This window comes from Oculina patagonica, chromosome 10, assembly GCF_052425735.1.
Source record: "Oculina patagonica isolate OP01 chromosome 10, crgOcupat, whole genome shotgun sequence".
In the NCBI taxonomy this organism is placed as follows: Eukaryota; Metazoa; Cnidaria; class Anthozoa; order Scleractinia; family Oculinidae; genus Oculina; species Oculina patagonica.
In genome coordinates, this window is record NC_135767.1 from 16,037,425 (window position 1) to 16,052,826 (window position 15,402).

At 38.7% G+C, this 15,402-nt stretch overlaps 2 protein-coding genes across 3 annotated transcripts in view; one reads left to right on the top strand and one right to left on the bottom strand.

Annotated features, from left to right (window-relative positions):
• Positions 1–15,402, bottom strand: part of LOC144628955 (uncharacterized) — a 272,516-nt gene that overhangs the window by 116,363 nt on the left and 140,751 nt on the right. The gene's annotated exons all lie outside the window — the stretch shown is intronic.
• Positions 1,052–15,402, top strand: part of LOC144628989 (uncharacterized) — a 29,138-nt gene continuing 14,787 nt past the window's right edge. The window contains exons 1-8 of one of the 2 annotated variants that reach the window (XM_078487128.1): positions 1,052–1,484; positions 3,484–3,592; positions 10,221–10,297; positions 11,491–11,586; positions 12,182–12,220; positions 14,409–14,480; positions 14,779–14,841; positions 14,975–15,117. In XM_078487128.1, the coding sequence (XP_078343254.1) occupies positions 1,374–1,484; positions 3,484–3,592; positions 10,221–10,297; positions 11,491–11,586; positions 12,182–12,220; positions 14,409–14,480; positions 14,779–14,841; positions 14,975–15,117 (710 nt within the window). In that variant the 5' untranslated portion in view covers positions 1,052–1,373. The remainder of the gene's footprint in view (positions 1,485–3,483; positions 3,593–10,220; positions 10,298–11,490; positions 11,587–12,181; positions 12,221–14,408; positions 14,481–14,778; positions 14,842–14,974; positions 15,118–15,402) is intronic. The other variant, XM_078487127.1, reaches the window with a different exon arrangement.

Genomic DNA, 15,402 nt, shown 5'->3' on the forward strand with positions numbered 1-15,402 from the left:
GGACGTCAGCCGTTGTGGGAACCGTCAGCGCTCCAATCAGAGCATTTCCATGGTAACCCGGACCTTTTTACCAACGAAGACTTCATCGATTGTGTGTTACGTGATCACAGATACTTAGTTGAGCCAAGCAGCTATAGCTCGTGTTGCTATGGGAACGAGATGCCATCAGAACTTTCCCGCGGTTTTGTGTCTAAGGGAAGAAGTTTTAGATTTTGCAGACAAGACTGATTTAATGTAAACGAGCATCTGCCTAAAGTGGATTAAGCAAGTCAGATGCGGTTTTTTATTCTGCGCGGAAGAAGTTGTAGGTTTTGCAGACATTGCTCTCTTATTTCTCGTTCTCTTGTGAGGTTTTCTAGCCTTGTTAAAATTTGTAGTCGTCGTTCGGCCTGAGTCCGCGGCAAGTTATTCATGTAATTTCCTTTTTACAATTGTAAATAAAAAAGTTAGAATGAACTTGTTGGAATCTTATTCTTATTGGGGATTACTGCCACACATCCTAGCCTATTAACGGAAAATTAGGCGACCATTTGTGGGATTGTCACGCTTTTACGTTTTTTTTCGAAGTAAATTCTTAGACCAAGTCAGGAACTGCGTTTTAATTTTTTTCCCGGCAGTTTACTACCTTTTTTGTTTTGTTTTTATCGAAGATTAGATGTTAAATCAATTCAGTAATCTACATTTTCTGTTCCTGTATTTGAGCACCTCGTCATGTCACGTGTCATAACAAAAGTGGGTAGCCGATACACTCTTCTGGAAAATGGACTAGAATTTTAAACAAAAAAAAACTTTAATTTTCCCCGAGCGGCTTTGCCATGCAACCCCTTCCCTCCCCTAAAATAGATTGATGTGGAAGATCTAGAAGATACAATAGGACGCATTCTCGTCCCAAAAGCCCTTTGCCAAGGTCCCGCCGGCTATGAAAAGCGAAAAGGGCTGGGGACGAGAAAGAGTTTATCTCGTACCCAGATCTCCCACAGCGACGTGGAACGAGATCAATCGTGTTTTGTCTTCATTTCCCGCATTAAAGATAAACACTCTGCACTAGGTGGCCTTTTATATCATTTTACTTTCCTAGTAAAGAAATTTGTATGCGTTTTTGTAAGACAGATCGACAGTTGGTTCCCCTCTGTGATCAGGAAGTTGTGGCCTTGTTTTCGGTAATACGACTTCCGGTTGAGCGATCGAATTCTGGGTAACAACGCAGGCGCTCTTGCACGAAGGAGGCAGAACCGACCGGCTGTGTTGGAACGCTGTTGTTTTTGTTCGTTCACTGGAACAACTTGCAAATGTCTCTAGCACACGATTTCTCGTCAGCTAGATAACAAAAGATGCCAGATATTGAACAGCCGTGTTCGTGATATGATATAACCATGTCTTCTCCAAAGATTCCCGAGGGTCTTCAAGCTTTTCTCCGTCACGCTGAAAGTTTGCACCCTTCAAACAACGCTCGCCGAGAAAATGGCTTTGCCAAAGAATTTCAGGTATTTTATTGCTAGAAGTTATCCATCCATACGTTTATTAACATTTACGGACTTAAAACGCATTTCATATTGACTAGCATCGCAGAAATGCACGCAAAGGTTTGGTGCTGAGACGTTGATATGAAACCGAAATGTAAGGTCATAACAATGTTATTTTCCGCGTGATAAATGTGCAAGTTAAATCGATTATTAATCATAAGCGAAGGTTAATTTCGGTTGACTGTATGTGATCATCATATCGCTGCATTATCTGCTTTGCATCTTAGTCAATTGCAGTGAATTGACTTTTGTAGTTGACATGTTTAACCTATACTTAAATGTCACAGGAAGTATGTTGACGAGTAGATCAGTAAGCCATGTCTTAATTGATCATAAATAAATTTAATATTAATTGAAAATTAAATTTCTAAAAGATGGACTTTTTGTTGTTATAAAAACAGGCAAAACACTAAGTAAAATATGGCTACAATAGCCTAAATAGAAATATGTTTTATGGTATGGAATGTATTTTGTCTATGTTTGAGCCTACAGCGTAGCTACCTGTAGCTAGTGATTTCCTGTTTAATATTTGACAAAGAAATTCACCAGCGATTCTGTAGCATGCATTCCCTAGCATGCATACTCTCCATAAACTGAAACTTCTTCAACCAATCAGGTTTTACAAATACCATAAAATTCCGGTTATAAGCACCCCCCCCCCCTCCCCAGTTATAGCCCCATCCACCTGAAAAAAAAAAACATCTGATTATAAGTCCCCCCCCCCCCGGATATAAGCTCCTCTCTGCTGGATGACAGTACTAAACAGGGCTAAATGTTGCTTTTTTATGCATTTTTAGCCTAAAAACTTATTTCAATCAACACTCCAGTGGCTCGTCTCGAAAAGTTTTTTTTTTCTCTCCTTTAATAAGCCCACACAAAAGCCCTTATGAAGTTGTATAAGCCCAGGGCTTATAATCGGGATTTTATGGTAATTTGGCAGCCACCACCTAGTGTTCATACTCTCGTACTCCAAAAACTGAAACTGTGTATTGTCAAGTTATTTAACCAATCAAGTTTTAGAAATAATTCTGCAGCGACCCCCTAGTGTGCTTACTATCGTACTTCACAAACCTGAAGCTGCAAATATATGTCAACTTATTGAACCAATCAGGTTTTATGTATTATTCCGCTGCAACCCCCTAGTGTGTGAACCTTTGTACTTCGTAAAACTAAACTGATAGTCATCAACTTATGACACAGTCAAAATTCAAAATCATCAACCTACAACAAGCTTATATATTCACCCAGAATAAGTGAGAGGCATGCATGTTAAGGCTAGAAATCTATTTATTGATTGCAAATCACAAACCCTCCCTCCCTCTCTCCCTGCATTTGTCCGGCGTCATAAAGTGAGACCTAGATTGCATGAGCAATGATCTATTGTTAATAATTAACCTCTATTCAACCAATCAGATTTCACAATTTCCTGTCATGACTTTTTAAAATGGTGGACATACAATGCAAATAGCCAGAAAACAAATGTTAAATGTACCTGTAGAAGCAGAGATAACACTAAGTCTTCCTTGTGATTTTGCTTACCAGTGTTGAAATTTACTATGTACATAGAGTTAATAAAATAAAGTAAAATAAAAAAAAATAATTGGGAATTTGCAGTGACACTTCCACAGAGTCACCCTTTTGTCCATGCATGGTTCTCAGTGGAGTTGGAATTTAGCAGTGTTGGGTTTTGTGGAGGGAGGAAAACCAGATAACCTGGAGAAAAACCCTCCGAGCAAGGACAAGAATCAACAATGTATGAAAAACTCAACCTACATAATTTTATGACGCCGGGTCTGGGAATCGAACCTGGGCCACATTGGTGGGAGGCAAGCGCTTAGCTCACCACTGCGCTATCCCTGCTCCCTTAATCCCCTAGTTATGGAATCACGCTCCATCTTAAGGTAGTATTTACATGCACAATACTGTGAAATGACTTGTTTGTTTTTATTTTTGTTTCTAGCAATTAAAGGATATGTCTTCCAAGTTAAAGAGAGATCCAGAATACACCACTCACCAAGGAGAACTGGACTACAATCGAATTAAAAACCGATACAAAGATATTTTACCATGTGAGTGTCGCTGCTACAGATTTACTTAAAGAAATGCTGGTTTTAATTAGGGGTGTAACGAAACATCAAACTATGAATGCATGGCGATTGAGAGTGCTCCGATAGCGATGCATCAATCGCAAATTCAACTATCGATAACAATCGTGATAGTTACATTAACTATCGATAGTTACGATAGTTTTTCAAATGGGGTCCTGTAGTACTTTTTCCTTGATTGAAAAATGTCTTTCTTTTTCTCTGCCGTCGTTTCTCGTCATTCTGTTCCTTGTTTCAGAATCTGTACTGTATAACAAGCCATAAAAGCAAACTTCACGGACTTCGCTTGTCTCCAGGGCCTTATCCGCGTTCAAAATGTTGGTTTGAATATTAACTCCACCCCCCTCTAGGAAAAAGAAATGATTACAATGCTATAAAGTCGCTAATTACAATACAATCACAATAATATCGCAATAGTGTCACTACTATCGCTATTTAGTATTGCAATAGCAATTCGACCATCACAATACTATCGCAATAGGCAAAATAACCCCAATATTCACCCCTAGTTTTAATCCCTAACTTATACAAGCTCAAAAAGGGATGGTGAATGGTCCTGCGCAAAAGGCAAAGTCTTGTCTTGCTGAAGTTTAGCCAAATTTCAGGGGTCTGGTCATCTCAAATTTTTCTGGAAGATCTTCTCAGAGTCTAAATTTCTTTTTCAAGGCTAAGAAAATCTCGGGCTTGCAGAAAAGATAACAGTCTTGCTGTCTTGCAAAGCCTTGAATAAACAATTCAATACCCATTCAAAAGGAGTTTTGGGTGATCTTATATGTGTAACAAGGGGAACATATTGTCTCGGGGGAGGGGCTATAAGCAGCATAAAAAAACGATTTGGAAATGAGGTGACAACTAAAGACTTAGAGGCCCTGATGAGCAAAATTGTAAGAGAGTCACCCACTTCAATTTTGTGGAAAAAGTAGCTGATTTCTCTGAGCAAAGTAAAACAAAGTTGTCAGTACTTATTGAGAGCACTGTGTATATGGAAGGCTCATTTTAATACTCTAGCGGTTTGGCAGTTTAAGTCAGTTTTGAGTGTCATTTTGTGGGTGCATTGATTTCATGTTTATCTGGCAGTTAAGGTGGCTCGACCCAGTTTTTTTCTAGCGATACCTATCAACTTTGAGACCCTCATACTTAAAGGGATTAATGTCAATGACAAAACTACTATATCACATGCATTACACATGGACTGAACTTCAATATGATATAAATTTTTTGGCGATCAGAATGAATATCACGTGGCAATGACGTCACACAGGGTTTTACTCTGAATCGAATTTTAGGCGGTAACCGCATTTTCTCTCGAGATCCTCCACGCTACGTATACCTTGGGTGTTTGCCTTCATCTCAGTGGAGTTTCATCGAAATCTACAAGAGGAATTTTGAAATATCTTGGAATTTCTTTTTAGATGGTATAATTTATGCGTAAAATAAAGTCAAGACTTCATATAAAGAAATTTACTTCTTTTTTATGTTTAATGAGAGGATTTAGCCCCCATTTCTTTTAGAAATGTCCCATATACTACATCCAAACCTTTAGAAGAAAGTAGACTTGCGCGATTTCGAAAAATATGAAAATATCTTATAGTCCAGGAGCAAATGTCGCTGAAAAAAGTTCCGTGGGAATTTCGTGAATATTTTTGCCGACCAGTGTAAAAGTGTTGTGGAGGGCCTAAGGGACCCGATAAATGTTGTCGGCACTTTTGTAACCCGTGCAGACAGTTTCTACGGGGCGTTGAAATGTGCCTTGTGTGGCTCAGCATGAAAACGAGGCTGAAGTTCTAAATTGCTTCGCGCAAGCTCTAAATTGGTTGAAATATTGCCGTTTTTTGTATTTTAGGACGACGTTTTCCTAGTCCTTAAAATTATGAGATAAAAATACTATAGATTGCGCTGATTATACTGGTCACAGGTCTTAGCCCTATTGAGACCCGGGGAGGGGGCTTTTAACGCCCGCGCTGACTTTGAACACTTGTAACTTTCTCAGGGTTCCACCAAACGCTGCCAAACTGTGCGAATTTATCTAAAATTTATCCGAAAATAATTTGGTAGGATACCAGGATGCCGTTACCATCACCATGGTAACGGCATTTTGACAGGCATGTTTTCCCAAATTTGTAATTTTCGTATTTCTATTAACGAAAATTAACTTTAATGCAAATATTTTCACCGTTTTACGGTTGTTAAGCACAGTTCTATTGATTTCAAGTACTTTGCAGTAATTTTGGGTGGCTTTCTTGCGTTTTGGAAAAATTTTGAAATCCAAGATGGCGGATCCAATATGGCCGCTGTTTTGACATCGTGATGTAATTGCACGTGATGTCACGTAGTCATCCCACGTGACGTATACCAAAAGATAGATATTCTGACATACTATCCATCCTATTAGCTTCATTGTGATTGCTTAAAGTTATTCTAGAAGCTACATAGGGGGACTCGTAGTCGCCCTCGGTCCTTCTTGGACCGCCGTCTAAAAAAGCCCGGTCTGAGGGGCCGGGCTAGTTTTTTTTTTTAAAAAAAAAGCTCCTCTGACTGGCTAAGCTTTCAAAACAACTGATAACCTCCAATATCAAATTAAGATTTTTAGATATTAATTACTATGATATAATCGTTTATTGTTTTAAAACTGTTAAAACCACGACATGTTAAGTTTAAAATTAACAATAACTGCGGCAACAGAAACCTATTGGATGTGAACTACAATAATACAATACAATACAATACAATTTTATTGTCCATACGTGGGACGAGGTCTCCCTCAATGTCCGAGCCAGAGGTCTCCCTCAATGTCCGAACAAGAGGTCAAAGATACCCATTATTTTGCAAAATGTCCTAATAGAATGAAGTGCGAGTGTTTCGGCTCTGAATGTGGACAAAGAGGAAAATCCATCATTTATTGAACTTTTGTTTCTTAGGCGTTTCAAAACTAGACTGCTTTTATGTCTACGTAGTGAAAACCGGTTGAAAATTAATGGTAGAAAAAAACCGTTGTTATTACTTAAAGAAGCCTTGAGGTCTATAGAAATTTTTTCATGGCTACAGGGAAGTGAACAAGAACCCACGATAGAATGGGATACTACTCTCGCTCATATCAACCGTTGCATGAAGGCTGCAGGAGGACTTATTGGGATCACTCTAAACCTAAATGCTAGAGCAAAGTTTTTCCTAAGGCAAAGCAAATGGCTGGGATGTCTTCACTGATGCAGCTTTTATTTCACAACGCGAAGACATAGTTATTGATGGGTTGTTGACCACAATGCGGAACTTTGCTAACCCGTTTAAAGAAAAGAGTAGAGAACTTTAGATTGTAGTAGCCAAAGTGGTCATGATCATGCCTGAAGCAATGAAGACTGATCTTTGCCATAAAAGTGAGAGAGATAGGGCACTTTGTAAGATCTTTGCTAAAGACAGAATTCACTCGAACATAGTGAACTGCTGGTCATAGAACAAATAAACGCAAACTTCTTCCTTGGAAAGAAAGCAGAAAGGTATCAAAGTACCGGTATCTTGCAACGATAAAGTGGTCGAATTTCAAGACTAATGATAGTATGCAAGAGCCAGACCTGAGGTTGATATCAAGGCAGCTAGCGATATCTAAGTTTTCTGTGGTACCGAAATCTATGTTTGCACCCTATGGTATGATGCTCCATTGTTCCGCAAAGAGCTCGTTAATGAGAATTCTTTACAAGCATGGAGGTTAATCGCAGCAGAGAATGAACACGGCTACTCAGAATAACGTAGATGACATAATAAATGTGGAAGCAGAGCCTAAACTGCAACTACGAGTCCCTGCTGTTGACGCGCTGTGGCAGAACTGTAGTACCTTGATAGGTCAGACAGTAACAAAGACTGTTCATAGTCACTGGCGCTGGCCAGAACCACCGTGTAATTGAGCTTGGGTCCATTGCTAGCGCTCTTGGCAGTGCTAAAATTGCAGTGCTATGTGTAGCCTGCGAATACAGCAGCCTCTCATTCGCTCCCGTTACTACGTAGTAGCGGGAGCGAATGAGAGGGGGCTGTATTCGCAGGCTAATATAACTGGAGGTTTTTTCCTGATAGTCCTGCGTGCTGAAAAGCCTTCAGAGACACAGACAAGGACGTAATTTTAAATGCTTTGGGATGTCTTGAAACGACGCTGTATCCAGAATAGAAGACAGTGGCTCTAATAGAGCAGAATGTTTGCCAGACGTTTTAGCTCAGAACAAACATCTCGACTCATGATGATAAAGACCTCATGTGGTAGATGTGCAAAATGAACAGGCTACCACCTACATTTGTTCGCAGAATGCACTTTATGAAGCAATTCTCTGTGCCCTTTACCAGATCATCGCTTTTAACAACGACGGAGTATGCAGTCCTAGGTTGTCACAGCCAGATGGTTACAGATGGAAAAAGAGGAAGGAGGAATGGACGACTGTAGCGATGCGTAGAAAGTTCACTCACAAAACTTGCTACAATCTGAGAGGGGGAAGGGAGGGTCTGTAGACATATTACATATATTGAAAAGACGGTTTTTACTAGCGTCACTAGACCATGCAAAGCCTTTTAATTTCGTTAAATTGCCCAACGCCGGGATATTCATTGATTCCTACTGACATAACTTGGAAAATGGTTGGCGAGGGGACGGGAGGCACTATGGTTCCAGGTCTGTTCCAGGTTCAATGAACCACAAGAAAATGCAGCCTCGATTTCATGGTCACGTGATCGAGACTACAGTTAAGATAATCTTTTGGACATCTCAGACTATCGAAACTGCTAATAGTTATTCTAAAATACCAATAAATGCCACTTTTTTTTGAAGTTCATCATTCAGCCTCGTTTTCATGCTAAGCCAAATAGGTGATGTTTTTCAATTCCCCTCTGAAGGCCTTTGCACGGGTTACAAGATTGCCGACAACATTTATCGTGTTCCTTAGGTTCCCTTTAACACTTCTAAACTAGTCGGCAAAAATCTTCACGAAATTCCCACGGGAATACCATTGCCCCCAGACTATTAATCGGAGTAGAGCTCAATGTTTAGCTCTATTTACCATTTTTACGGCTACTTTTGCAAAAAAGCGATTATTTCAAAAACCCGTCGATGAAATTTTTCCAAAATTTTTCAGGATAAAAAATAATCAGTACACCACACAATCCCTAAATTTCATGCTCATTGAAAATTTCTAAGGTTGTCTAAACTAAACGCAAAATTGAGTAAACATTGAAGCGATGTCGAAGTTTGAGATAATTTTGTGCTCTGGGATTTCCTTTTGTTTCGAGGTAAGCACAACATCGAATTCCTGTGCACCACGCGTGAAATGACTACGCTTGGCTACCTTCCGAAAGCTTTCCGAAATCTTTCCGAAATATGGAACAATGAAAAAGAAATTGTCACGCATTAGCTTTTCTTGTTGGGTCGACGTCTTGGCTGAGATAAAAGTTAACCGGCTTTGAGTTTGGTGTTGAGTAACTGCTTTCTTCAGTTGGAAATGTATTCATTCATCCATTATTGTTTACTTGAACTCGATGCGAGATTACCATGTTCCGAACTATTTCGGAAAGCTTTCGGAGGGTAACCAAGCGTGGTCATTACACGCGTGGTGCACAGGAATTCGATGTTGTGTTTAAATTGAAACAATAGGAAATCCCAGAGCACAAAATTATTTAAAACTTCGACATCGCTTCAATGTTTACTCAATTTTGCTTTTAGTTTAGACAACCTTAGATATTTTCAATGAGCATGAAATTTAGGGATTGTGTGGTGTACTGATTATTTGTCACCCTGAAAAAACTTGGAAAAAATTCATCGACGGGTTTTTGAAATAATCGCTTTTTTGCGAAAGTAGGCGGAAAATTTGTAAATAGAGGTAAACATTGAGCTTCACTATGATTCATATATTTCATATATTTCGAAATCGCGCAAGTCTACTTTCTTCTAAAGGTTTGGATGTAGTATATGGGACATTTCTAAAAGGAATGGGGGCTAAATCCTCTCATTAAACATAAAAAAGAAGCAAATTTCTTTATATGAAGTCTTGACTTTATTTTACGCATAAATTATACCATCTAAAAAGAAATTCCAAGATATTTCAAAATTCCTCTTGTAGATTTCGATGAAACTCCACTGAGATGAAGGCAAACACCCAAGGTATACGTAGCGTGGAGGATCTCGAGAGAAAATGCGGTTACCACCTAAAAATCGATTCAGAGCAAAACCCTGTGTGACGTCATTGCCACGTGATATTCATTCTGATCGCCAAAAAAATTATATCATATTGAAGTTCAGTCTATGTGTAATGCATGCGATGTAGTAGTTTTGCCATTGACATCAATCCCTTTAAGTATGAGGGTTTCAAAGTTGTTAGGTATCGCTAGAAAAAAACTGGGTCGAGCCACCTTAATCAGTGAATAATTTATAGTGGCTTGGGTCTTTAGAAGAAAACAAAAGCCATTTGTGGTCTAGGAAGAACAAAATATGTCAGTTTGTGGACTGTACAACCCCCTATTAATAATAGATCCTCTGTATGATTAAGTACATAATTATGTGATATCTTTCCTGTTAAAACAAATGTTTCCTAAAATTTAATACTCAACCATTCAAATTTTCCAGTTGACAAGAATCGTATTGTTCTACCAACATTACCTGGTGTACAGGGATCAGATTATATCAATGGAAATTATGTTAAGGTAAGGATCGAAGGAGATATAGAGGATATTACATGGTTGTGCGGAGATATGAAATTTATCTTTGAGTGTTCAAATCGATATATCATGAGTGAGCGCAGCGAACGAGCGGGATATGGATTTGAACACGAGAAGATAAACTTCATATCTCCAAGCAACCATGTAATATTCTGTTTATTATATAAACCTACTAATTACGATTTTTTGACGATTTTCCGAAGATTTCCGAAGATTTTCAAAATGTTGTCCGAAGGTCGTACGAATGTTTCCGAACATTTTCCGAACTTTTCCGAAAATTTCCGAAGATTGCCGAGGGAGATCCGAGGATGTTTCGACTTAATGTTGATTTTCTTTAGCTCATTAAGCATTGAAACAGGGCAAACTTGCCAGAAAATGTTCCGAAATCGATATCTTCACATGTGAAAATAACATGTTATTTTCACGTGTGAAGATATGATTTTTTCGTGCGAAAGATTTCCTGGTATTTCACTGATGTTTATATAATAAATCAGATTATTACCTCTCCGCCACTTTCTCTCTCCCCACGTAACAAAAGTGCTTTCAAGAGATTCATGTACAAAAATGATATGTTCACTAATAAATGCTGCGTGGTGGTTATAAACAGCCCAGTCAAAATTTTATAACTGAATTTCTTTGCCAAATGAATCTACATGCATGTACAGTATATTGTTCAGAGTAGGGCTTGAAATAATTTCCGAAGAGTCTCCAGATACAATGACCGGCCAAATTCATTTTACATGTAGCTCAGTTATGCACCTCGTTTCTGCTTGGACAGGATTGAAACATTGTAATTTTTGAATATATGTAACAATAGGCCTTTGGAACTAATAAAATAATTATTTGTTTTTGTGCAGAAGAAAACGGACAACTTTGGGAAAATATTTTAAATTTAAAACTTTAATACGCCAAATTTTTATAATTTGCTAATGTCTGACGAAATCACAAGACAAGTAGTCGGACATGATGTCTGGATAATTTTTGGAACGTAAATCATTTTATGGCAACAATGAATAAAAATTTGCCCCACCACAATTTTGTTTTGTTCGACCAAGATGGTTTCTTAATAGGACAAGTGAAAAAAATTATTTGCAGCCCTGCCAGCATCTAGCACCATTTAATGCTTGAATAAGATTGGGCCAGGTGAGTGAACATTATTTTTTCATTTATTTTTTCAGGGACCAGATGGGAAAAATGCTTACCTAGCACTACAGGGTCCACTTCCAAGAACTGTAGATGACTTCTGGAGGTTGATCGCTTCTCACAGATGCCAGGTAAGGGATGGTTTTCAATGATTTGCAGTTGTTAACAGGAGTGCAGAGCATTATGATTTTCTGGAAGTCAAAGTGATGAAGTCGTACGCAGAGTGTTTACACCCGCTTCAGAGTTACTTGCATATAGCTATCATTCTACATGCATCTTCGGACATCACCGTTCGACATCATCTTTCGACATGCTATTTGAAATGAGCTAATTAAAAATAAAACCGATGTGTACTGTTGTTTGTTCCATGCAAATGAGCCCACAAGGTCAGAAGGTCATGCTAGTGGGCTGTCATTGGCAGATTTCAAACCGTGATGTTTGTTAAGAATGTCGAAAGATGGATGTCGACAGAAAGCTGCTATGCATGTAACACAGAAAGCGGGTGTAATTTTGCTTATGAATCTGTCAACGATTCAGTGTAAGCTACGGTAAACAAAATAACTTTTAAAGCTGCAAGCAGAAAGAATGTACGCAGAGGGCTTGGGAACTGGCATTGTGATTGGTTTGTTCTATTGCTGTTGCTTGTGACTCTGTCAATGTAGTTTCTACTGGATCAGTAGTGACAGAGTCATAAAATACTCATTATTACTACTGTTTAATCTCTAGATTGTGATCATGGTATGCAGAGAAATTGAGATGGGAAAGGTAAGGTTCTTTCACTGTTTAGATTGGAGTGTTTGGAAACAAGTTTGCTTCCCACCACGATAATTAATTTAATTTACTCTTTCCCCAAGAATTCTGGTATCTGGTGAGACCCAGCTTAGGACCTTACAATTACTGAGGAGACCGTGCTGCCTTTGCAGTGACATCTGCAAATGATTAGCTGTACTTCTTCTAGTCTTCTCGGAAAAGGACCACAAACCATAGGCCCGTCTCCTGCATCTTTTTAACAGGTCTTCTGATAGGGTGCGGCAAAAAAACAGAAATTATGCGGCATTTTTAGGGCAGATTATGCGGCAAGAAAGTACTATTATGCGGCAAATTATGCGATTTTATCTGTGCGATTTTAAGCTTGTTTTACAAGGTTTCAGGAGATAATTCCATTTTATGCATTTCAAAAAATAATATGAGCATAAAGGAAGGATAAATATCTGTATTAGAATGAAATAGATTATTTTCACCTCATTTGCGTTTATTCCAAGGTCAAATTGCTTTCCGTGTACACTACATGACGTAGTAGAACGTTGAAGACTTTTGGTGACATAATATATGAAGTGTGACAGGATACCGCTGACTGAATTAATGAAGGCGCATACGATCGAACAATCTACGATGTTTTTTACTTCATGGAAGGATTTAAACATTCTGAATTCAGCCATTTCACCTTGTAAACTTCAGTACAATACAAGAAAGCAAAGATAGAAGGCAAATTTATTTGTGTAAATGTTGTTATGGCTAAGTTGAAACTGAAAAAGGAATTTGCCCGCTCGAAGTAATGTTGCTCTAGTTTGGAAACCACATGAGAGGTTTTTCAAGGTTTTTTGACAGGTAAACCACCTTGAAACAACGTTGAAATTGTCTTAGATCTTAGTGAAAGCGAGTATTTCCTTTATCTTTGCTCAAATTGTGTGATTTTTTATGAATTATGCGATTTTTGATGAATTATGCAAAAAGTTGCGATTTGAGGTCAATTATGCGAAATCGCAACATCGCATAATATCAGAAGCCCTGTTTTAAGTGTTATATGGTCAGCAGGTGACGTTAAATAACCCACACACTTATTGCAAAGAGCTGGGCACAGAGATACCGGTGTTGTGGTCTGGCCTTGTTTTACGGGTTGGTGCTTCACATAGGGTTAACCTCAGTGCACCTTAAAAATTGCTATGACTTAGTGATAGCTAATTTGGGAGTTTCTCCATGCAGTGTTCTCCCTAGGATTTTGGGAACGCCAGGCAGTATTTGGACTGTGGTTTTCAAATGTCAAAACCTGATTTGTTCGAATTTGCGAAACCTGTTCCCCCACATTCACCTTCACCTGTTCCCTGGCGCCAAGTTGGCGCATAGGGCCTCGCGTTATAGAGTAAAAAATTAACTAATTTTGCTTTGATGAAAGGCTCTTAGATTCTGTTTTGAGCAACCCGAGTCGATTGACTTCTTTCCAAAAACGTTAGTATTACATGTACGACAACTTGAAGTGCTGTTGACAGTTGTGTTTCTGTGGCAATTTGATAATTAAGGTAGCTGCTGTTCAAGGAAACGAATGCATCACACTCACAGGCTTGAACATATTAATTCAAGGGTAAATCACTTTTATAATGATATTAAAGGTGAGAAAACACAGTAAAAAAGTGATGTCGTCTTTGCTTATGGATAGGAATTTCCAAGGTAACGTGTTAAAAATACAATTTTAAGTCAGGCGGCAACGATTTTCCTGTGAATCAAGCTAGGCAGCCCGCCTGGCCTTAAATACCTAGGGAGAACACTGCATTGGGATATTTTCCGCAGTTTTGTCAGGAATTTCTCCATGATGATCAGGGATATTCCACGGGGATGATTGAAGGAATCTCATCAGGAATCCCTGTTGTCACCGGGATCCTATGTAGCCTGAAACAAAACACTATTATTAAACAATTTTAAGGTGACGGGGTGCTCAATCAAGTAAATACACACATAAAACACATATTATTAACTTAAAGATATTGTGTGGATCCAAAAATTATACCTCCTAAATTTCTCTCAAGAACCCCCCCCCCCCTCCCCCCCCCTCTTATTTTTTCTTTTTTTTCTCCCCCCCCCCCCCCCTCCAATCCCTTCTGTGGGGGAGTATGGACATTTTCTGCAACCAAACATTGTAGCAGTGATGTTTAACTACATTATTTCTCTTCTACCACAGCTCAAATGTAAAAGATACTGGCCAGAAAGCAAAGATGAAATATTGACTTTTGCTGGTTTGGAGATTTCTCTGGTGAGCTCATGATCAAAACTTAAATCGTGTTATGTACATTCACTGAATGATGCAGGCGATCTGACTAGTTTAAAATGAACTTCAGGTCAAAATGACCGTAGGTAGCTTACCTGCGATCAGGCATTATTTTTCTTGCAGCAGAAGGGCAAATCGAAATTTTTTTTCTCCTTCCCTCCGCCACGAAAAAAAAAGCATGATCGCAAGTTATAGGTGGCTAGTCAGGTTGGTGCTAACCCTAGTTTTAATAGGCAGCATGCAAAACCCTCTTCTCTTGACCTTTGACCTTTCAACTTTTCAGATCTCAGAAGACAATCTTGCAGAAGGTTTTATAATGAGAACAATGTGTATGAAATCTGACAAGGTATGGACATTTGATCTGTTGTTGTGCTGTGTACAAGAGGAGTATTGACCTAATTGACAATCTATGGCATTAAATTATTTAATATTATAATATTTAATATATAATTTATAATAATTTATCTATTTTATTTTAGGAGGAAATGACCGTGACGCAGTTACAGTACACGGCGTGGCCTGATCATGACGTCCCAAAGTCTGCTGCACCCCTTATTGAATTAAACAGAACACTTAGAGCTATACAAGGAAATAGGAGACAGGTTGCCCTTATCCACTGCAGGTATTAAATTTAGCAGTTTCTTGGTGTTTGGTGTTTCTTGGTGGGTGGTGTGATCACCAAATGACATTATAGCGGCATTTGTCCGCCGCCAGCTGGGCCGTGCAGTTCCCACTGATCGACACAACAAATATTGCACCAATTTCTTCTTTGGAACGCCTCCTGTATCTGACCGTGAAACTAAAAATAATTGATTTACAAAATTAGGATCAAGAAATAAGCTATAGAAATATTCAACGTGAATTAAACTTACATTGTTGCCGGATCTGGCGAGAGTTGTCATAGAAA